This window comes from Gopherus flavomarginatus, chromosome 3, assembly GCF_025201925.1.
Source record: "Gopherus flavomarginatus isolate rGopFla2 chromosome 3, rGopFla2.mat.asm, whole genome shotgun sequence".
Classification (NCBI taxonomy): Eukaryota; Metazoa; Chordata; order Testudines; family Testudinidae; genus Gopherus; species Gopherus flavomarginatus.
The window spans coordinates 231,766,021-231,790,780 of record NC_066619.1 but is presented as its reverse complement, the minus strand read 5'-3'; the positions used below and the strand labels follow the sequence as shown (position 1 = coordinate 231,790,780).

Below are 24,760 nucleotides of genomic sequence, written 5' to 3'. Positions count from 1 at the left end.
AAGGCGATCTGGCACCTCCTTGATGGTTTTTGTAATACACGCACGCTATATTGTCTGGCACAACCTTTGTGAGTTCCTCTGATCAGTGGAAGGAAGCATAGGCGCTGACTCCGTGGGAAAAAAAATAAGGAGTGCTCAGCATCCACTGGGATGACCAGCTGTTGGTGGCCAGGGATCAGCTGTTTCATGGGTGCCTTGGCAGATGAGCTGTTTTGTATGGCTAGCCTGCACGCAGCTGCGATCAGCTGTTTGTTGGGCAGGTTCAAATCAACTGTTTTGTGAATCCCTGCTCCGGCAGGGGCTGAGTGAATCTCACACACACACAAAAAAGCCTTAGGGTTAGAGGTGGGTGGGACTACTGGGCTATCAGCAGCAGTGGAGACAGCCCCTGCTTACCTCTTGGGCTGGTGGTCATGGCCTCCACCTCTACGGCTGCTCCCTGCCAGCCAGGCTCAACTCCGGCCACAGGAGGCATCAAATGACCCAAGGGAGCTCAGCTAGGCTAGGGCTGGGAGTAGGTACAGTGGAAGATTAGGGGGAGGAGAAGCCCCGGATCCTGGCAGGAGCTGCGCTGGGCGGGGTGGGGGAGGAGGAGAAGCCCTGGACCCAGGCAGGAGCCATGCTGGGCAGGGGGAGGGGAGAGAGGAGGAGAAGCCCCAGACCCCAGCAGGAACTGTGCTAGGGAGGAAGGAGAAGCCCCAGACCCTAGCAGAAGACGCAGTGCTGAAGCCCCCAGCTTGGGAGCCCCAGCCACCCTAGGGGCAGAAGCTGCAGGGCTGAAGCACAGACCCTCCTCTGTGCAGAGCTGGCCTGAGCCCTTCTTTCTCCTGTCTCCCCATGCAGAGCTCTTACTCTCAGGCTGTGGAGAAATTCAGCCAAATCTACCCACTTTGGTATCTCCATTTCCCACATCATCACACAGCCATGAATGGATTTAGCCTAGGAGGCAGGATCAGCATTAGCCCCATTTGGCAGGTGGGATCTAGGGCACACAAAAGTGGAGTCACTTTCCCAAGCCTAAGCAAGAAGTCTGTGGCAGAGCAGAGAAACAAACCCAGAACACCTGAGACAAGGCCTGTGCCTTAATGATTAGACCAACCCTTCCACCTGATTTGGCTGACAACTGAGCCTTGGGAGGGCTGCCAAGGAGGACACACCAATTAAGGATACCATGATGGGCCCCTGTTAGAGTGTTAGGTAAGGCAGTGTCTCTGGGGAGGAAGCCTTGGTGCTACACCATATCAGGAACATGACAAAGAACTAGACACTGTATACCCCTGAAGGAGGCACAGAGTGTGTGACTCAACCAGAAGGCTGAGTCACTGAAGACCTGCCGAAAGAACCACTGGCCAGGGGTGTGTGTGTGTCTGTGTGAGCATGCTAGGGAGAGGTTGGTGCCACCACCATGTAAGAACTGAAAGAAAAGCAGACTCAGACCCAGAAAAGGGGCGCCCGCGAGAGATGGGTACTGCCCCATTCAAAAACTGAGTGATTGCAGGCACATATCTGCCAGAGAGGAGGGCGCTTGAGAAAGGCGGATTTATTATACCAGAAATGAGATCTTCGTACCGACCCTGATCTACAAGGATGCTGCCCCACTACAGACACTTTCAGTCTTGGTCATGGGGGGTGGATTTCAGGTGATGTTGATGGCCTCTTGAGTTCACCTCATCCACAGTGATCAAACTAGGGGGCGGGTGGGAGACGAAAAATCCCGTGTCTTTTTCTGGCATGTAATTTTTTTTAATCAGGCCACTTGCATATTGGCTGGACTGATGCAAGGATCTGCCATATGAGTTTGGCAGAGTCCAAGAGAGCCTTGTTAACAGGGAGGGCTACTCCAGACGAAGCAGAGGAGTGTAAAATGTCTAATAATTTATGGTGTGATTTAGTCATCTTTTGTAATGGCAGTTTTAATGCATCTGTCACGCTCTGAGCTGGCTCCTGGAAAAGCTTGAAGTCATCTGACAATGGGGGGATAACTGTCTTGTCTGGTGATGACTAGGAGAAGTTAGTCTGGGACATAGCCTCCTCCTCGACTTCAGCCTCTTGTTCCTTTCTTAACAGTTCAGGGGACTTGGATGCCCTCGATGCAGCAGCTGAAGAAGTAGGTATCTCACTGGCTCCTGATAGGCCGAAACTAGAGCCATGGGAGGCATGGTGTCTCTTTGCTTGCCAAGGATCCAAGTAAGGTCACAGAGGGTGGGAAGGGTCCTGGAGGTGGGTACCATGGCTGCCCATACCCAGGGGCCTGAGGGGCAGTATGGCTGAGGTCCATACTGGAAAGGGGTATCATAGGGTGGATAAGAGGAGTGACAGGAGACTCCATCTTCTTGGTCACGGTCTTACTCAGCACTTGAAAACAGGGGTGCATGGCATGATGTCTTTGGCAAGCCTGGAGCTCTGGGTAGATTCAGTACTGTGAACCCTGTAGCAAGTATAGGTGAGTTCAGTACATCAGACACTGAAAGGTCTGTCGTGTACCAGAAGTCCAGCAGTGCCATAGGCATTGGTACCGGTAGTGACTGGAGGTGCCAAGATGTCTGCACTGAGGAAGCTGGCGATTTCAGTCATGATTGAGCAGTCCGCTGGTGTCTGGCATGCGGAAGACATACCAATGTAGATGTCCACACTGAAGGAGCCTTCTCCAGGGAAGTTATCTAGTTTTCTCATGCCCCATTGGTACCAATGATTCCTTGCCTGTGCCCATCAGGTCCTTAGGCAACCCAACATGTTCTGGTGGTGTGGTGTTGTGTGAGGTCTGGGTACCGGATTTAGACAGCTTCAATGCTGTCGGTACTGATGATACCAGAGATCTGAATGAGCCAGAGATCATTTTCGTCTCAGTCAGGGCTCACTGCGGGGACTTACAGCCCTTTCATTAGAAGCCTTGTGTGAGTGGCTCATGGTTGTTTTCTTAGGCTCACCTCAGAGGGTTGCAGTGAGAATTCCATCCACCTGGAGTCTTCGCGCAGCAAGGATGATGGCTTGAGGGCCACTTCCATTCTGTTCTCTATCCTTTCGGGATCTGGGTTTCAATTGTTGGCATACAACATACTTCTTGGGGATGTGGTTCTCTCCCAAGCAATGGACACACTGAGAATGACCATCACTCAGTGGGACAGATTCTTTGCAACTGAAACACTTCTTGAAGCCCAGTGAACTGGGCATACCCTGTGTCCAGGGAGGTCCCTAGATGAGGTGAGGGTGGAGTCAATGAAAAACAGTTTTTTTAAATTATCATCATTATTAAATGAAAGATAAATGAGTGAAAAAGGGAGCTCTAAAAGGTAGCTAAAGTAGAGAACGAATTAGCAATTCTATAGAAGGGGGCAGAGCACGTGAGGAGGGGAGGTGCATGAGTGGGCTGAACGGATATTGCTATTAAATTCTCTGATCAGCAGCCCAGCGAAGGCAAGCAATGAGTTATAGCTGGCAAGAAATGTTAGAGACAAGTAGTAGTTCTGCAAATATATCAGACAAAAAAGAAAATCAGGGATGGCGTGGGCCTCCTGCTCAATGGAGAAGGTGAGTTGGTAACAGAAAAAGATAAGAAAGTGGAGTTGCTCAATGCCTACTTTGCTGCAGCCTTCTTACAAAAAAATAATGTGACCAATCTACTAGCGAAGAGACAAACAATGAAGGGGAAGAGATGATGATTGGGATAAGTAAAGAACGCGTCAGAGGTCTTCTGACTAATTTGAATGAATTTAAGTCAATGGGGCCTAATGCTATTCACCCGAAGGTGCTCAAGGAATTAGCTGAAAAAAGTTCTGTGCCACCGACGATAATATTTGCAAGCTCATAAATGACAGGAGAGGTCCCAGTAGACTGGAGAAGGGCTAGCATAGTGCCTATCTTTAAAAAGGGGGGGAAGAAGGAGCCAGGGAACTATAGACCAATCAGCCTGGTCTTGATACATGGGATGCTACTAGAGCAATGTATAAAATATTCCATTTGCAAATACCTGGAGAATGAAGAGGTGATCGCTAGCAGCCAGCATAGATTTACCAAGAACAAATCATGCTAAAACAGCTTGATTTCCTTCTTTGAAAAGGTAACTGGTTGGTGGATAGGGGAAATGCAGTGTACATAATATACCTGGATTTTAGTAAGGCTTTTGACACAGTCCCACATGACAGTCACATAAGTAAGATGGAGAAATGTGGATTTGGTAGTTCTACCATTAAGTGGATACATAATTGGTTAAACAACTGCAAACAAAGAGTAACTATTAACGTAATGATGTGAGCCTGGAAGTAGGTCTCAAGTGGGGTTCCAAAGGGATCTATATTGGTGTTATTTAACATCTTTATTAATGACCTGGATGTAGGACTAGAGAGCATACTGATCAAATATGGAGATAACACAAAGCTAAGAGAGGTTGCAAACACTTTGGAGGATAGAACTCAAATTCAAAGGGATCTGGATAAGTTGGAGAACTGGGCTATAGACAACAAAATGAAATTCAATAAAAGACAAACATAAGGGCTACACTTAGGGGGATAAAACAAATGTACAAATACAGAATGGGGGATAACTGGCTTGGCAGCAGCACTGCTGAGAAGGATCTGGGAGTTGTGGTGGATCACAACCTCAACAAGAATCAATAATGTGATGCAGTTGAAAAAAAAAGCAAATGCAATTCTGGGTTGCATTAAAAAAAGAGGCATAGCATGCAAGTCACTGGAGATGATGGTACCACTCTACTCAGCGCTTGTTAGGCCTCAGCTGCAGTATTATGTCCAATTCTTGTCGCTGTGGTATAGAAAGGGTGCAGAGTGACAAAGATGATCAAATGGATGGGATGCAAGCCATATGAACTAAGGCTGAAGGAACTGGATATGTTTAGTTTGGGAAAGGGGGGGAGGGTGACAAATCCTGCATCTTGAAAGGGGGTTAGGCTAGATGAGCCCTGCAAGTCCCATTTAACCCTATGGGTCTATGAAAGTCACAGCCTTCTATTTAATAGTCAGCACTCAACAGACCATTCAAAACTCTGATGGCTCCTAAATGGAAATGATTAAGAAAAGGACAAGCATTAATTTGTCCATGAGTTTTTTCATGGCGTTGCTCAAGTCTGTCCAGAAAGATCAGAATCCTCACAGGAATGGCAGCCTTGAAGTTTGGGAAACACTACCACAGAAATTATTCATCAACTAAGCCCTAAAGTGAACTTGCATCATTTATTTTACTAAGGGCTCTTCCCTTTACTGATCAAGATAGTGATTAAACTCAAGAAAATGCAAATTAAAAACTTATCAAAATGTCCTAACCACTACCAATCATAAAAACAGTTCAGCTGCTTAAGAAACATCTGACTTGCTAATTATGGCTACAACTTAAAGAGAAATAACCCAGGAAAAAAACTCTCTAAAAACATCAAGCAACACGGTGGTCAAGATGTTTTAGCGTGTCAAGAAAAAGTCTGTGTAGAAGTACCCTGTAGTACCAGGATTTTACTTACTCCCTCTATTGTAAACCAAGCAGAAATAAGAGGACCTGACAATATTTTTTAACAGCTGGATTATTTTTGCTGTGGTATCTTCACTTAATTGTTAAGTAAACCTGAATTTACACCCACAATCACTTACTTCCTTGTTTTCTCCAAGAGAGAAGGAACTCTTTTAAAAGAGTGTGTGCATGCAGGAGGGAAGGCTGTAAAAATGGCTTGGGAGTTGGAGGGAAGATATAGCAAGGGCTGGATGCAGAACTGAAGAAAATACCCTTTCCTATGCTGGCTGGGTGTCTTCCTGGTAAAAGTATTGCAGTCACACCATTAATTAAAACCCTGTCACTTTAAGAGGTTATTTCCATAATGGATACACCTCACTAACCAGACTAACAACATATTACTGCCTATACATAAAACAGACATTCTGCTTAAAGTTTTAGATTTATGAGAAACAACTTACATAGATCCACCTCTCCCCCAAGAGCAGAGATTTTTAATTTTTTTACTCAAGTATTAGCCTTTGCATAGTACCATATCATACCACAGAATATGGAATTGGGCTTATTCAGTTAATAAGGATTACAAAGGACTATTATTTCTAGTATACTCTATAGGCAAATTAGATTTTAGTCTGTTAAAATTCAGTTCACACAGGAGATGTCTCTCTCTACCACAGGAAATGAAGCCAGTGCAGTCTTGGGTGAACTAACAGCTTAAAAACAGCCAAACTTACTGGGGAAATAATGATTCTGTTTCTTATTACTGGCACTTTATCATGTTATAAATGGCACTATTGATGGGTACTTTAGTTTGTGTTTCTGGCAATAGGACTATTTCCAGGACTAAGAATTACTTAGGGCTGCAAGATCAAGCCCATTATTTGGTGCCAGAGTGAGGCCTGGTCTACACTACGCGTTTAAACCGAATTTAGCAGCGTTAAACTGATTTAACCCTGCACCCGTCCACACAACGAGGCCCTTTGTATCGATATAAAGGGCTCTTTAAACTGGTTTCTGTACTCCTCCCCGATGAGAGAAGTAGCACTGAAATTGGTATTGCCATGTCGGATTAGGGTTAGTGTGGCCGCAAATCGACGGTATTGGCCTCCGGGCGGTATCCCACAGTGCACCATTGTGACCGCTTTGGAAAGCCATCTGAACTCAGATGCACTGGCCAGATAGACAGGAAAAGCCCCGCAAACTTTTGAATTTCATTTCCTGTTTGGCCAGCGTGGAGAGCTCACCAGCACAGGTGACCACACAGAGCTCATCAGCATAGGTAACAATGCAGTCTCCTGAGAATCAAAAAAGAGCTCCAGCATGGACCACACGGGAGGTACTGGATCTGATCGCTATATGGGAAGAGGACTTTGTGCTAACAGAACTCCATTCCAAAAGATGAAATGAAAGAACATTTGAAAAAATTTCAAAGGCCACGATGCAGAGAGGTCACACCAGGGACTCAGTACAGTACCGTGTGAAAGTTAAGGAGCTCAGACAAGCCTACCAGAAAACCAAGGAAGAAAACGGAAGGTCCGGGGCAGGGCCACAAACATGCCGCTTCCACGCTGAGCTGCATGCAATTCTAGGGGGGGTCCGCCACCAGTACCCCACCCCTGTCTGTGGATTCCGAGGTGGGGGTGGTAATCTCAGCGATGCCTGAGGATTCTGCGGACGGGGAAGATGAGGAGGAGGAAGAGGACGAGCTTGCAGAGAGCACACAGCACTCCATTCTCCCCAATAGCCAGGAGTTTTTTCTCACCCTGATAGAATTACCCTCCCAGCCCTCCCAAGCCACTAGCCCAGACAATGAAGCCATGGAAGGGACCTCTGGTGAGTGTACCTTTGTAAATATAAAACACGGTTTAAAAGCAAGCGTTTTTTAATGATTAATTTTTCCTGAGGACTTGAGATGCATTCGCGGCCAGTACAGTTATTGGAAAAGTCTGTTAACATGCCTGGGGATGGAGCGGAAATCCTCCATGGACATCTCCATGAAGCACTCCTGGAGGTACTCCAAAAGCCTTTGCAGAAAGTTTCTGGGCAGGGCAGCCTTATTCCGTCCTCCATGGTAGGACACTTGACCAAGCCATGCATTCAGCAAGTAATATGGTATCATTGCATGACAAAGCCTAGCTGCGTATGGTCCTGGTGTTTGCTGGCATTCAAGCAACATCCGTTCTTTATCGCGCTGTGTTATCCGCAGGAGACTGATATCGTTCATGGTAACCTAGTTGAAATTCAGGAATTTAATTAAGGGGACAGACATGGCCATTCCTACTGGGCTGTTTGCCTGTTGCTTAAAAGAAATCCTTCCTTGCAAGTAGCCAAGCCGGGGTGGGGGGGTGATTGGCACAGAGCTTTTTCATGTTTGGCTAGCAGGGATCTTCCCTGCTACCAGCCATGTGGTGGGGGTGAGGAGGGGGGTGTTTAGCAGTGATATTCCATGATACTAGCCACGCGGCGAGGGGAAGGATAAAGCAATCATCCCAGAGAATTGGATTGGGGGTGTGGTTTCTGCTGCTGCATCTTAACAGGAAAGAAGCAGCACTGAACAGGCTTTGCTTTGTATTTGGGAAAGGAGGGCACTGTGTTTATCAGGGGTTGGCAACCTTTCAGAAGTGATGTGCCAAGTCTTCATTTATTCACTCTAATTTAAAGTTTTGCGTGCCAGTAATACATTTTAATGTTTTTAGGTCTCTTTCTAAAAGTCTATAATATATAACTAAACTATTGTTCTATGTAAAGTAAATAAGGTTTTTAAAATGTTTAAGAGGCTTCATTTAAAATTAAATTAAAATGCAGAGCCCCCTGGACCAACGGCCAGGACCCACGTAGTGTGAGTGCCACTGAAAATCAGCTTGTGTGCCGCCCTCGGCACGCGTGCCATAGGTTGCCTACCCTTGGTGTATATGAAGGCTGCAGAAACTGAAAGACAATGGCTTACCATGGCCGCATGCAAGCTGAATTATGCCGCTCGGACCTGCGTCTGTGAGATCTCTAACACCAGAGCCGCAGGCACTCAATATTAAGATGCAAAATGCGACCTTGCAGTGAAATCACATGTGCTATGTAAGGTGAATAGTGTTGTTCACCGTGAAAGAGTATAAGCATTGTTCTGTAAAATGTATCTTTTTAAATACTTCTCTCTCTTTTTTCCCTCCCTCATGCAGCTGCACATTTTTCAAGCCTCCCTACTCCATCCCGAAGGCTATCTCAGATAAGAGGGCGGAAAAAAAAAAAAGATGCGAGACGAAATGTTCCCAGAAATCATGGAAGTGACCCGCAATGAAAGAGCTCAGCTGAATGAGTAGAAGGACGTGATATCAAATTACAGGAAAGATGCCAGTGAACGTGAGGACAGGAGGGACCAACGTGAGGAGAGGAGGGACGCTCGAGATGAGAGGTGACGGCAGGAAGATCAGAGGTGTAGGCAGGAAGATCAGCGGTGATGGGATGCAACGCTGGGGATGCTGCGTGATCAAGCTGACATGCTCCGGCGTCTGGTGGAGCTTCAGGAAAAGCAGCAGGATCACAGAGTGCCGCTGCAGCCCCTGTGTAACCACTCTCATCCCTCACCATGTTTCATATCCTCCTCACCCAGACGTGTAAGAACGTGTGGGGGAAGGCTTCGTGCACCTGCCGACTCCACCTCCGTGGACAGCCCAACCAAAAGGCTGTCATTACTTTGAAATTTTTTGTGGCTTCTTCTTTCCCTTCTATTCTCCTCCCAAACCACACCCGGGCTACCCTGTCAGTTCTCTCCCTCTTTTTATAATGAATTAATAAAGAATACATGATTTTTAAATGATAGTGACTTTTATTTCCTTAAGCAAGCTGTAATCAAAGGGGGAGGGTGGGTTGCTTACATGAAATGAGTCAATCGGGGGGGGGTTCATCAAGGGGAAACAAACACAGCAGTCAGACGGTACCCTGGCCTGTGATGAAACTCGTTTTCAAAGCTTCTCTGATGCGCACCACTTCGTGGTGTGCTCTTCTAATAGCCCTGGTGTCTGGCTGCGGGTAATCAGCGGCCAGGTGATTTGCCTCAGCCTCCCACCCCGCCATAAAGGTCTCCCCCTTACTCTCACAGAGATTGTGGAGCACACAGCAAGCAGCAATAACAAAGGGGACATTGGTTTGGCTGAGGTCTGAGTGAGTCAGTAATGTGCGCCAGCGTGCCTTTAAACGGCCAAATGCACATTCTACCACCATTCTGCACTTGCTCAGCCTGTAATTGAACAACTCTTGACTACTGTCCAAGCTGCCTGTGTATGGCTTCATAAGCCATGGCATCAAGGGGTAGGCTGGGTCCCCCAGGATAACTACAGGCATTTCAACATCCTCAACTTATTTTCTCGTCTGGGAAGTAATTCCCTTGCTGGAGCCGTTTAAACAGAGTAGTGTTCCTGAAGATGCGAGAGTCATGAACCCTTCCCAGCCACCCCACGTGGATGTTGGTGAAACGTCCCTTGTGATCCACTAGTGCTTGCAGCACCACTGAAAAGTACTCCCTGCGGTTTATGTACTGGGTGCCCTGGTGCTCCAGTGCCAAGATAGGGATATGGGTTCCATCTATTGCCCCACCACAGTTAGGGAATCCCATTGCAGCAAAGCCATCCACTATGACCTGCACAGTTCCCAGAGTCACAAGCTTTCGCAGCAGCAGCTTAATGATTGCTTTGGCTACTTGCATCACAGCAGCCCCCACAGTAGATTTGCCCACTCCAAATTGATTCTTGACTGACCGGTAGCTGTCTGGCGTTGCAAGCTTCCAGAGAGCTACTGCCACTCGCTTCTCAACTGTGAGGGCTGCTCTCATCTTGATATTCTGGTGTTTCAGGGCAGGGGAAACCAAGTCACAAAGTTCCCTTAAAGTGCCCTTACGCATGCGAAAGTTTCACAGCCACTGGGAATCGTCCCATACCTGCAACACTATGCGGTCCCACCAGTCTGTGCTTGTTTCCCGGGCCCAAAATCGGCGTTCAATGGCTACAACCTGCCCCATTACCATCAGGATCTCCAAAGAGCAGGGGCACGCGGTTTGAGAGAATTCTGTGTCCATGTCCTCATCACTCTCGTCGCCGCGCTGCTGTAGCCGCTGCCTCCTCGCCTGGTTTTGCAGGTCCTGGTTCAACATTGACTGCACGAGAATTCGCGAGGTGTTTTAAAACCTCCATGATTGCTGTCTTGAGCTGAGCAGGGTCTATGCTTGCTGCGCTATGGCGTTTGCACAGTTCATCCAGAAAAAAAGGCACAAAACGGTTGTCTGCTGCTTTCACGGAGGGAGGGGTGAGGCTGTACCCAGAACCACCTGCAACAATGATTTTTTCCCCATCAGGCACTGGGATCTCAACCAGAATTCCAAGGGGCGAGGGAGACTGCGGGGACTATGGGATAGCTACCCACAGTGCAACGCTCAGGAAATCAACACTAGCTTCAGTACATGGACACACACCGCTGAATTAATGTGCTTAGTGTGGCCGCATGCACTCGACTTTATATAATCTGTTTTACAAAACCAGTTCATGTAAAATCGGAATAATCCTGTAGTGCAGACGTACCCTTAATGTCAGAAGAAATTGAAAAGCTACATAATTATCAGGAGCCTTCAGATGAATGTCAGCCTTGTCTTCAGTGAAATCTCATCTGTCATACATCCCTGAGAACAATCCTTTAAAATGGTAATTTCTTAACTTTATGAAGTTCTAGCGCTCTGTAGCAAAGAGGATAACAGATGCATAAAAACGAAAGGAAACTGATGCTGCAGTAAAAACTTCTTTATCATTACTGTCTGGTATCTCACAAAATCTGCACACACAGGCAAACAGAAAGAATAAGACACAAAATACAACCCTTGTATCTCAACAGGACCCCATTGTGAATGGCGTACCTGCAATACTGTCACCCTGTGACGGTGAAAAAGAGTGGCAGACAACTTCAGAGGCATCATTTTTATGGGGTTTGGTACTATAAGCAGAGAGGCTCCACTTGTCAGAGCAACGAACAACTCAACTACAGATGGATCAAACGTCAGAGGTGAGGCCAGGAACAGCATATCATGTGGTGTGATCTTAAATAGGGATCTAAAATGAAAAAGGGCAGAGTTATTAAGACCGGTGCATATAAATGCTGGTAACTGGCTGGCATTATTTAAAAACAGAAGGGGTTCTGAGTTGGAGCACTTGTATGGCGTAGCATCTGCACCTAGATTAGTAAAACTTTAATGCCAGAAGGGACCATTAAGATCATTTAATATAACTGCGGGCATACACAGGAAAATTTCACCAAGCGGTTCTTGCATCTTCAAACCCATAACTTCTGGTTGTGCTAGAGCATATCCTTCAGAAAAGCATCTGCATCTATGTTCTGCATGCTGGGGAGGAAGCTCTATGCAGATTTTGAATGGTCTGTGCTCATTCATCAGTACTGCTCGGTATCTGCACTCCATATTGGACTAGCAGTGTTTCCATTACTAATATTTTCGAGCAGGTATTTACCAGAACAAAGAAAAGCCAAGAAAGCTAGAACAGGAATTAAGATTTAGAGAGGAAAATAAATTCCTATATGTCGGAGAATCACAAGTTCAACTTAAAAGTTTCTGTATCCATTTCATTTAGAGTACCAGCAATAAAATGTCTGTATCAGGATCAACATGACTCTAGGAGTAATAAAATCAGTCAAGCATGTTAAGAATAATGTATAACCAAGCAAAGTAATAATTATTCTATTTAGAAATCAACTGAAAGAAAGCTTGGAGGCAGAAGGGGCGTCACAAACACATCATAATGTTAGATCAAAGAATTTAAGGCCAGAAGGCACCATCATGATCATCTAGTCTGACCTCCTGCACATTGCAAGCCATCCACTCCTGTAATAGACCCATATCTTCAGGCTGAGTTACTGAAGTCTCAAACCATGATTTAAAAATTTCAAGTTACAGAGAATCCACCATTTACACTAGTTTAAACCAATGTATGACCTGTGCCCCAGGCTGTACAGGAAGGCAAAAAACTCTCCAGGGTCTCTGCCAATTTGACCTGGGGGAAAATTCCTTCCCAACCCCAAATATGGCAATCAGTTAGATTCAGAGTATGTGGGTTTTCAACTCCAGCTGGCTTCAACTGTTTGCAGAATGAATTTGCGAAGAGTACTTCTACTGTACTAAAGTTATTCTTGCCTCAGTCATTCCTGGTAGTTCAATACCATACCAGATACTAGACTTTGGCACAGTTCCCACCTTAATCACAATTTTGTAATCACCTTATTCTGTAATGTACTTTGTGAATGTAAAATATAATTACTTGCAAGTTAATAAAGCTTTCCAAAGGCACCAATTCTTGGCTTTATATACTTACTCTCGCAAAAGCTAGCTTTTGCAATTTTTCCCTTTCCTTTACAGACCAGTGAGGTGATTCACAAAATACAGCATGACTACAGCTATCAGTGACAAGCAAATACAAGCAGCGTTATATCAAGTTACTTTGAAAATCTCAGCTCTAATTGAAAAAATAAAAAGGATAATTTGAAAAGTAAACTTACTGAAGATGAAGAATATTTGGCACAATACATTTATGAGGTACTCTGACTATTTTGGGGATCCCTGTAGTTCCTGATGTATGCAAGATGTATGCCAAAGAATATTGCTGCCTGACATCCATGTATCCCCTTTGTGATGTCTCTGATTTAAGTTGGTCCAGGTCAGCTATGTAATCTGTCTTCCAATCACTTGCAGCTCTGGAGATTCCATTTTTGTCTTCTGTGCCATCTAACAGTAGATTTACATCAACATCATTCCAATTAATTTGGAAAAGAGTTAAACCAACATCATCTATTGCAAAAGAACTCTGGTAAAACCAGCCAGCATGGGATAGTTTGAATTTCTGTAAGAGAATAAAATAGTTTACAAGTAAGTTAAAGGCAAAGCTCAGTGCACAGTTTTACTATCTCCATTCCCATATTATACTATAACAATACAGATAAAATTTTTCAAAAGTGACTACTGATTTTGAGTGCCTCCACTTTTGGGAGCCCAACCTGAGACAGCTTTAAGAAGTCTGGTTTTCAGAGAGCAGCTGCTCGCGCCTTCTAAAAAAAAAACTGTGGATGTATTTAATACTCATAAAAATGATGTGATCTAATAATCAGTAGTAAATTAGATGTTGTATAAGTTTCTTCCAAGAGCTCTGCATTCCATTTTGACATGAAACACCTATTGGGGAGGAAGTATGGAAGGATTCCTGAATACCAATGCCCACCATTGGGGAACGTATTACAAAACCATGGAAGTGAATAAGTAGACCGGAAAATAAGCTGATGTTTAGAGAAAAAGCATCCAAGTACACTTCTACCCCGATATAACATGACCCAATATAACACAAATTCGGATACAATGCAGCAAAGCAGTGCTCCAGGGAGCAGGACTGTGCACTCTGGTGGATCAAAGCAAATTCGATATAACACGGTTTCACCTATAACGTGGTAAAAATTTCTGGCTCCCGAGGACAGCGTTATATCGAGGCAGAGGTGTGCTTCACATTATCTGAAAGTGTCTGTGACAAACTAAGGTAGATCACTCATGTCATGCTTGCAAACCAATTGCCAGCTCATGTCAAGACCTCTAGGTCTCAACTGAACACTGACAAACACATAGCTGGAACCTCCTGTCCCCTGAGAGTTAGTAGGTAGGTTAAGAGGAGAACTCTCCCGTCAATCTAGTGCTGTCTACACTGGGGTCTTTGGTTTAACTCGGTCACTCAGGGTGTGGATTTTTAACAACCCTAAGTAACATAGCTATACCAACCTAATTTCCTAGTGCATACCAGGCCCTAGTCTCCAACAGGAGGTGTTATCGCCTGTCCAATAAAGAAGGCCTAGCCGCAGAAGAACTACTCTGGAATATCAGAGGTCAAAAGACTTTGCCGATTCCACCCCCCCCCGCAGGAAGAGGAGACATGCAAGTGAATTCCTCCCATTAGCTGAACTGGCAGCTAACAGAAGACAAGAAGGGACATATAGAGCTCTCTTATTATAGAAGCTTCTATTACTGTTTGAAACTTAAGACTAACATTTGTGTGTGCATGTTTACCTACTTTAACTTTGTAAATAACTAACTATTTCTTTTTCCTACTTAATACATCTTTAGATTGATTATTATAGGATTGGTTACAAGCACTGTCTTCAGTGTGAAGTCTAAAGTGCAACTGACCCTGTGTAAGTGACATCCTTTGGGACTGGGAGAAACCAGTAACACTATTGTGATTTTGGGTGTAAGAGACCATCTATCACAAAGGCAAGCTTAAATGGGTGGTACCCAAGGAGATCGACTGTCACTTGACGTTAAGACTGTAATAGAGCCTGAGGAGTTTATACTTGATAATTGGTTGGTGAAATCTAAGTATAGATCTCCAAGCCAATTTGTGCCCCGCTTCTTAACAGTATCCCCTAAGGTTGAGAACTCATGTTTTTGACCCACTGCAGAACAGCTTGAAAACCACTCGTTATCAAAATAAAGACAATTACATCATAGCGCTTGGTAAACAGAAGGCAACTAACTCAACTGCTGCAATTTTCTAAATCCCATTTTAATGTTCTTTTAGTATCCTTAACACTTACCTTTATTTTGTCATTCTCAACAAGGATATACTGGAGGTTACATTTCTTCATAAAATAATTAGATAACACTGGTGGTGCATCTGGATCAAGAGGAGAATATGCAGCTGGAACTTGGAGGATTCTAACAAGGCAAAAATTCCAGTCAATTAATAGCACTGTAAAAGACAAAGAGTTAAATTATATCTTCAGTTTTACATAAATTCCACAGATGCTTCTTTTATGCTATGAGGTCCCTTAGTTTCCAGACATAGGCGGCATGTGAGCCTTTCGTTTGGGTAGGCTTAAACGCGAGTGCTGGAAACTCCCTAGAAGTGTGTGGGGACTGCCTGAGCCTGGATTGTGGCCCAGCTCCTGCTCTCACCTCTTCCCCTAAGCCCCTCCCACGCTGCTCGCTCCTCTTCCTCTGAGGCTTGGGTACAATATGTAGCACATATGTACATGGAGCAGATGCAGAATACATGCTAGAAACATCATAGTTTTATTCTCGCAGGTTCATGAGATCTGGCTTTTGAAGATTTGAGTTACATAATCTCTTCCCTAACAAAGACAGATAAATATCGTCCCACTGTCATCAGTTATGCTTCTTTTATACTGCTGCGTTTCTTCAGTGCTTACTAGTATCACTAGTGTGCATATGAACCACCTAGTGGCTTAATTTACCAAATAAGAATTCTTGGCTTTTTGTCTTCATCAAAAAACCCTGAGCATCCAGATTAATAAAGCTGATGCTATATTAATTAGGTTTAAAAAATTCTGCTGAGGTGTTATTTTTGCAAAAAAAATTAAAAAATCTATTACTATTTGGCTTTCCCTTACAAATTAATACATTATCTGAAAGTGTCTGTGACAAACTAAGGTAGATCACTCGTGTCATGCTTGCAAACCAATTGCCAGCTCATGTCAAGACCTCTAGGTCTCAACTGAACACTGACAAACACATAGCTGGAACCTCCTGTCCCCTGAGAGTTAGTAGGTAGGTTAAGAGGAGAACTCTCCCATCAATCTAGTGCTGTCTAAGCACTGAGGTACAACCACATCTGCTCTAACCCTTCAGACAGAGACCAAACACCTACAAAATCTCCACCAAGCATTCTCAAAACTACAATACCCGCACGAGGAAATAAGGAAACAGATCAACAGAGCCAGACGTGTACCCAGAAGCCTCCTACTGCAAGACAAACCCAAGAAAGAAACCAACAGGACTCCACTGGCCATCACATACAGCCCCCAGCTAAAACCCCTCCAACGCATCATCAAGGATCTACAACCCATCCTGGACAATGATCCCACACTTTCACAGGCCTTGGGTGGCAGGCCAGTCCTTGCCCACAGACAACCTGACAACCTGAAACATATTCTCACTAGTAACTGCACACCGCACCATAATAACTCTAGCTCAGGAACCAATCCATGCAACAAACCTCGATGCCAACTTCTGCCCACATATCTACACCAGCGACACCATCACAGGACCTAACCAGATCAGCCACACCATCACTGGTTCATTCATCTGCACATCCACCAATGTAATATACGCCATCATATGCCAGCAATGCCCCTCTGCTATGTACATGGGCCAAACTGGACAGTCTCTACGGAAAAGGATAAATGGACACAAATCAGACATTAGGAATGGCAATATACAAAAACCTGTAGGAGAGCACTTCAACCTCCCTGGCCACACTATAGCAGATCTTAAGGTGGCCATCCTGCAGCAAAAAAACTTCAGGACCAGACTTCAAAGAGAAACTGCTGAGCTTCAGTTCATCTGCAAATTTGACACCATCAGCTCAGGATTGAACAAAGACTGTGAATGGCTTGCCAACTACAGAACCAGTTTCTCCTCTCTTGGTTTTCACACCTCAACTGCTAGAACAGGGCCTCATCCTCCCTGATTGAACTGACCTCGTTATCTCTAGCTTGTTTGCTAGCATATATATACCTGCTCCTGGAAATTTCCACTACATGCATCTGAGGAAGTGGGTATTCACCCAGGAAAGCTCATGCTCCAAAACATCTGTTAAGTCTATAAGGTGCCACAGGATTCTTTGCTGCTTTTACAAATTAATACTCATTACACTAAGTATTTTGCTAAACAGAACAAGGGATACCTGGTTCTAAAACACTACATGAACAAAACCAGCCAAATTTGGGAGAAAGAGCATATAAAAGGTATCAGCAATTGCTATAAGGGCCTGAGCAAAACTGGTTCAGTACATAAAGCTTGTTTTAACTCACTGTTTTCTTGTTTTCATCAGTGAAGTTGAGCATGTGCAGGAGAAAATGCCATTAAATCTAAAGGTGTATTGTACATGCATGAACAGTTAGTAAGTACACGCTCACTGGTCAAGGAACTTACAGGTTATACTGGTTAAGTCAGTGGAACCTTTAAGCACTTGTAATTCAGTACACATGTGTGGCATAATGCCTCCCAAAGCATCAAGAATTGTGACCACTGCTGCACACGGTCACATGTTAGTAAAAGGTTATGGCTGTGACACACAGTTAACAGAAAGATTTAGGAAATGCAAAAGTTAAGATTCCAGCAGTAACGTGAATTTAGCCATGATGCACATCCCGTATGTTTGATATATTTTATGATTAGGCCTGGAAGAATATAATTTGTATTTTGTTATGATTTTGACAGATGTCTGTTTATTTGTATGCATTTTTAGATTATCAATTTAAATTTTCACAATTACACAAAATTACGGGTTAAGCATTTTTTAAAATCTATATATAATTTTCCCAATTGTGGGAAATTATGGAGCAATGGTAAGATAATAACTGAATCAGTGACATTGAGTTTCAAAAAGTTAAAGCTTTATAAACTGTTAGCACACAAATTGCCAACACCATATGTCAAAATATACAAAGTATACTTAAATCAACAAATCATACCTGTTTTTTAAGATTCATTCATTAGTCCACTTGTGAACAAGCCTAATTCATAAGTCTGAATTACTGGTTTTTTACTCTAATATGTTCTCAAGCAGTATTTTTCTTACTTTGCCTATCTATAAATTTTGATTGTGATCTATGGAAATAATGCATCATCTTTTTAATAAGTAGAGTGCAATCAATGTTTACTGACATTTACTGATAAAAATTGGATTATTTCAAGCCTATTTCTGATGTATATGGTAACATTTTAAACTAGTTAACTAGAAAACAAGGGAACAGAAAATAGTGCTCATGTGCAATATTGTTGAACTGACGGTAGTGCTGAAGCCTCAACTTTTACATTTCCTCATTACTTATTTTAATCATGCACCCTTATTGTTGTAAGTTAATTCTGCATTTCATTTTCTAGATTTTCTTTTACAGAAAAAAACCAAAGCAAGTTGTTAAAATTTTAAGCATATTAGGTTGAATCAGGTTACAGCCAAATTAGATGGATTTAAAGCCTGAAACTTGAATTTAGCCCTAATTGTGAATTAGTATCTTTGTTTGGTTGGGGAGAGGGGGGAGAAAGGAGGGGGGAGTTAACTGAATAGAGGTATAATGGCCTAGGGGAAAAAAAATCAATATTTAAATTAGACTATATGTTTATGTCTAAAGATATACATTTAAACAAAGTTGTGCTGCATATTCATGGACTGTTACGTAGATATGCACTGGTAAAGGGAACTTAAGCGTTTTAATTGCTTTGCAAGAGAATGTAAGAGCCACAAGCCAAAGTGCTCTGGAATTTTTATTTAAAATCCCCCCCACCCACACACACACACCCTGGCTTTACCAATATACATAACATTCCAAACAGTTCAGCAAAACCAGTTTATAAATTCAGTTAAAATGCGTCTAGCTACTAGTGCTCCACTGGTTTTGAAGTTTGTAGACTGACTATAGAGAAGACAAGAGGTAAAACAGAAGTATTCAAAGTATTACCCTAAAATCCAAGATGGTAAATTTATTCCAGGATAGCAGTAAAGGCCTATTTCAAACCTTCCTCTTTGGTCACAGTAGTTTTGCAGGAAAACTGTTAATTCTGTGGCAAGACTAACAACCTCCTTGTAAGTGTAGAAAACTGAAGGTTTATCATTACATTCATCAAAACATACTGCTTTTCTATCAGAATACAGGCTGGCTGCCTGATGCACCATCTCCTGAAGGGTCATTTTAAGTATATAATCTTCAGTCCCCTAAACAGATAAAAATAATAATCAGAATTCATTGTAATCTTTTGTTAACATTATGAATATAAAAGGCAGCTTAGTCTAGTGAAAAAGAAATCAAAGGAAACAGCATGAGACCTCTTCTAAAAGCAATTTAAAGAGACTGTGCCAAATTAAAGACTGTAGCATTTAAAAACAAGTTATTCATATTACAAACCTTAATCTGAATTTTAAAAGTCTTTTTTATTTTACTGTTTGCTTATTTTTGTTGTTTGGTTACAATTAAAAAAGTCTATTCAATTTCCACTTTCAGGTTCTTATGCTCTAATGCAATGCTTAGATTGCAAACACTGGAGGAAATTATTTTGCCTTTGAGGGCAGAAGGGAAAGAAGTATTTTCGACTAGATTTGTTTAAAAGGAAATACTTCTACTGGTGTTCAGTTTTGTAAAAGCTTGTATTTATAAAATGTATATTTTGAATCTTTAAAATGAGTGTTTCAATTTACCTCTAAAGAAATAACATTTAAAGATCCCAGTCTTGCCACTGGACTTCAGTGGAGCGAGGATTTCTTCAACAGAGTATGTCTACACATAAACATTACAAACACAAAATATAATTAGAAATTAGTTTCTCCTTTATTTACCTGGCAAGAGTTCAATGCTCAATCCTCAAGTACATAATTATCTCATTTGTATGACAAGCCCATATTTACAGTGTGAGATCTTATGGGTAGGGCCCTACCAAATTCATGAAAAACACGTCATGGACTGTGAAATCTGGTCTCCCTCTCCATGAAATCTTGTCTTGTGCGTGCTTATACCCTATATTATACAGATTTCAGGGGGGTAGACCAGCATTTCTCAAATTGGGGGGCCTGACCCAAAAGGGAATTGCAGGGGGTCACAAGGTTATTTTAGAAGGATTGCAGTATTGCCACCCTTACTTCTGTGCTGACTTCAGAGCTGGGAGGCCAGAGAGCAGCAGCTGTTGACTTGGGGCCCAGCTCTGTAAGCAACAGCTCAGAAATAAGGGTGGCAATACCATACCATGCCATCCTTACTTCTGCGCTGCTGATGGTGACAATTGTGCCTTCAGAACTAGGCTCCCATCCAGCAGATTCCACTCTCCAGCTGCCCAACTCTGAAGGCAGTATCACCACCACCAGCAGCACAGAAGTGAGGGTAGCAGTACCGCAACCCCCCTCCTCCACAACTCCTTTTGGGTCAGGACCCCTACAACTATACCATGAAATTTCAGATTTAAATAGCTGAAATCATGAAGTTTACAATTTTAAAAATCCTACGGCTGTGAAACTGACCAAAGTGAATTGTGAATGGGGTAGAGGCCTTGCTTCTATGTGTTCTGTTTGCAGAACTTATTACGTGTGTGGGCACTATAAAACAAAATAATCAAAGAGTTAAAGAACTGCAAGGAACTCAGCTGTCTGCATTGATTAGGGACTAAATTCGGTTTGCCTTACTTGTGCAAGTAGTCCTATTGATTTTAATATGACTTTGCATATAAGTAAGGTGAGCGGAATTTGACCTTAAGTATTAGTGATATCTGCTACTGCAGAAGAAACACGTACAGTTCTCAAAAACAAAGCAATCTCATGCATCAAGGGGTGAAGAGATCACAAAGTTTTTAAAGAGGTAATTTAAGGCTATTTAAATAAGTGAAGACTGGTAATAATAAAAACAGAAAAGTGCTTTCAAAGCCAGATCACCTTGGTTTTCCTCATATATCATTTACTTACTGTTAAGAAGGTTACACAGCTTACTTCCAAACACTTGATGAAAAACTCTTCTACATGTTTATAACTGCACAAATTCAGTTATTGTTTAATCATAATTATCCACATAAGTTCAATGTCATCAAGCTGAAATTCTGCATGAGCTTGAAGGAAACAAACAAGAAAACTTAAGAGTTGATACAATTATTGTTAAATAACTGCTGGAGTTCTCCTGTAGATTATAATTCCAGTCCCAGGCAATTTATATTAACTGTAAACAAATATCCACCACAAAACATTACATAAAAATATAAAATAAATGGCATATTCTCACTTATTTCAAGGCTGCAGGAACAGACCCAATGTTAGAGAAGAGGTCTAACTAAAATTTACTAAAGGAAGGATAACCAAACTTTCTGTCATGCCTAGGCACTGACTTATATATATATAGTGAGAGAAATATTATGAGGCACATCCTCAGTCCCATGCACAGGCTTTTGCCTGTTTTTCATCTAACAACACATTTTTATGAACATGGTAGAGGAACACTTCCATATTTTTTTTAACTGTTACAAATAATACCTATGATCACTAAAACAAAGAGAGCTTTCTCTTAGATTAATGAGAAAAATATGTCTAGTTCTTCAGTTTGTTTTATTTGTGAATTTGCCAGCATTTAATGTATGTGGATCTTTCACACAGTAATATTTTGGAAAAACGTGATTTTAAAACCACAAAAATTGACAGGGGACAAGGAGAAAATTATTGCTTATGCAATTGTTAGCACTATTGAGTTGGCATTGTCCTTTAAAATACAGAGGGAATATATTTTTGTAACCAAAGCCACAAACTTCCAGTGCTAATAGTTATCACTCCATTGTATGCATTACAATACCTTTACATAAACCATTGTTTTCCAAAATAATATATATCACCAGATTACTTGTGTGCACGCACACACATCTTAAACTAGGAAAAAATGTTTTTGCAACCTGGTTGGACAAAAGTAACCATGACCTATAGAAACTAGCACAAGAATATGCTTCAAAATGACATTTAACTACTTAAATGTATGACACAATCAGCATTGCTCATTACATCAGAAATACACTATAGAAATTAGAAATTTACTTGGATTTAATTGAAGCTGATTCATTTATTGAAGCAAAGACTGCTGATTGAGTGTTATTTATTCAATTTATTGACAGACCTCAAAACAATTGGTAAGATGGTTAAAAACATCTGTTCTCTCCAAGGCAGGGCACACACCCCAGCACATCTGGATCCAAGCGCAGACCACCTGTTGTCTGGCCGGAAACAGAGCAGGACATGCTGGGAAGTGTAGTCTCCCTCGGACGCACCTCACATCAGCCCAGACTGTGCAGGTTACTGTAGCCCCAGGGCCAGCAGACGAGAGTGACAAGGCGGGGGAGGCAGTACCTCCTGCCGGGCCACGGCCTCTCGGTGACACGCTTCCCAGCGCCACAGAGCTCTTCTACAGGCGGAGCGCCAAGCCTGAGGGGCGGGCACGCGGGGCCAGCCTCTCTCTCTGCAGCTGTTTAAATCTCCCGCCGGCCGCAGTGGGACCAGCGCCTTGGCTATCGCCCACGGCTCCTCTGGCCCACGCGGGGCGCCGCCGGGTGCGGGAGGGGAGAAGCTGCGGGGCTGCGCTCGGACGAGGGCGGCTGTAACGTGGCTGGTTTCATCCCTCAGCCGCAGCAGGGGTCTAGGCGCGAGGCCCGGTCCGTTTCCGCCACCCCCACTGGCCCGGCCTGGGCTGCTCCCCCCGCCGACCCCGGCCCAAGAGCACCCACCTGCGCGCTCCGCCCTCCGGGGCCGCCGCGACGCCATCGAGCGGCGGCAGCCGAGCAGCAGCAAAGGCTCGCCCCGTCTTGCCGCGACACCAGCTCTGCGCCACATCTGATTGGCCGAATGTTCTTTTTCCCATTGGCTCCTTCTAGGCAGCTTCAGATTGATCGTGCTCTTTCCCAGCAGCCGTGTTCCCATTGGTTACTAGCTGCAACATTTTGATTGGATGCTGGGGTTAGGCTGTTCCATTCTCCTAGCCGCTAGGGGGGAGATGAGTCTTGGAGCAAACAGCTCAAAACCAACCTACTGAAGGAGATTCCCCGTGTGTGTGCTGGGGGATAAATCATAAGGCAGGGTAAGTACAACTTCATCCCCATCTCCCCTCCCCCCCGCGCGGCGGAGATAAAGAGTTCGCGGCTCTCAGCTCATTTAGGGGCGGCGGGGTTTAGTCGAGTGAGTGCCCCCCCCTCCGAGCATGCGCCCTGCTGCCTCCGGGCGTCCTGGGAGCCGCTTGTCACAGGGCATCAGGGGGCAAGAAGAAGCCTGGCCACCAGCTGCTGGCGCTGGAAGAGAGACTCGCCTTTCACTGCCCAACAGCCCCTTCCCACCCTCAGCTCTGTGTAAACGTACCCCGTTTGTCTCTTTCACCAACGGCCACTACCTCACCCACCCTGTGTCTGCACTCAACAGCCACGCTTGCCTGTTATACAAAAAGTATAATAAAGTGACTATGGGGAACATGATCTTGTGTGTCTGATATTTACAATTGTGACTCTTAAAGAACATACCAAGATGCTGTAAGCAATGACTAGCTGAAACTTCAATCTGCAGAAATTAGTTTTAGTTGATTACATACATGAAGTAGGTTTTAGCCCACAAAAGTTTATGCCCAAATAAATTTGTTAGTCTCTAAGGTGCCACAAGTACTCCTCATTCTTTCTGCTAATGCAGACTATCATGGCTACTACTCAAACCATACACTGTGAACTGATATTCAAACTGAAAAAGTTTCAGAAGTGTAATATAACCAGTGTTCCAAAAAAACCTGAAGCAAGGTTGGCTATATATAAGTAATTGTGCTAGGAAACGAATCAGGACTTTGATGCAAATTCTGGGTATGTTTTGAAAAGAAGGAACACTAAACAAATACTTATTGACTGGGCCACAGAATCCACTGCAAAGGAGTCTCCTTTGATAGATGAGCAGTGTCAAAGGAAAATGGGGATGGGAAAGGAAACGAGAAAGGGAAGAGTTTAGGAAGCAAGTTTAACTGCTTACAAGTAAGCTACCATATGATGCACTGAACAAGAAACATTGTAGGCCTGGTGCAAACCATAAGTGAAAGTTAAAACTTCTGCCTCCAAACGCAGAGTCTGATATTATTGTAGCCCTTTATAGAGTCAGATTTATACATTTTAAAATGCAGTTGTGATGTTCTGTACCTCAGGGGAATACCTAGCACCCCCATGTTCATCCTTATGATTGTGTGATATCCAATGCAAAGTTTCTCGTGCCAGGTGTCTTCAGAAGGCTCATGATGTACTGAGCATTGTTGTTATAGTAATATTCCAGTAATCATTGTTATAATCACAGAATATCAGGGTTGGAAGGGACCTCAGGAGGTCACGTAGTCCAACCCCTGTTTAAGCAGGCCCAATCCCCAGCCAGATTTTTGTCTAAAGTCCCTAAATGGCCCCCTCAAGGATTGAGCTCACAACCCTGGGTTTAGCAGGCCCCTGCTCAAACCACTGAGCTACTCCCCCCCTTAATATTTTAGGTTGTAATTTTATGTATATAGTTATGGAGGCTGAAAATGTGTCTTCATAGCTTAAAGCAAGCCCAGGCAAAAACTCTGCAGCAGCAGAGGGGCAGTTCACACTTCATCAGGGCATGTATGGGACAACCCAGCCCAGCCTCACAGGAACAAAGGACACTGGCCTAGGCAACAACAAAAGGATCTGTTTGGACTCTGGAGTGAACCACCCCCCTTCCTTTGGTCAGGTTGGGACTGCGATGAAGTAATGCTTACCTGA

The 24,760-nt window shown here is 43.6% G+C and overlaps 1 protein-coding gene across 11 annotated transcripts in view; it reads right to left on the bottom strand.

The window, feature by feature from the left end:
* Positions 1-23,584, bottom strand: part of AASDH (aminoadipate-semialdehyde dehydrogenase) — a 47,611-nt gene extending 24,027 nt beyond the window's left edge. For 2 of the 11 annotated variants that reach the window (XM_050947429.1, XM_050947431.1), the window contains exons 1-5: positions 20,505-22,699; positions 18,958-19,211; positions 15,070-15,190; positions 12,997-13,337; positions 11,348-11,540 (exon numbers count right to left, since the gene is read on the bottom strand). In XM_050947429.1, coding sequence (XP_050803386.1) covers positions 11,348-11,540; positions 12,997-13,337; positions 15,070-15,190; positions 18,958-19,187 — 885 coding nt within the window. In that variant the 5' untranslated portion in view covers positions 19,188-19,211; positions 20,505-22,699. Of the gene's footprint in view, positions 1-11,347; positions 11,541-12,996; positions 13,338-15,069; positions 15,225-18,957; positions 19,666-20,504; positions 22,700-22,732 lie in introns of those variants that run through there. The other 9 variants (XM_050947422.1, XM_050947426.1, XM_050947425.1 and 6 more) reach the window with 9 other exon arrangements.
* Positions 23,585-24,760: the final 1,176 nt, after the last annotated feature.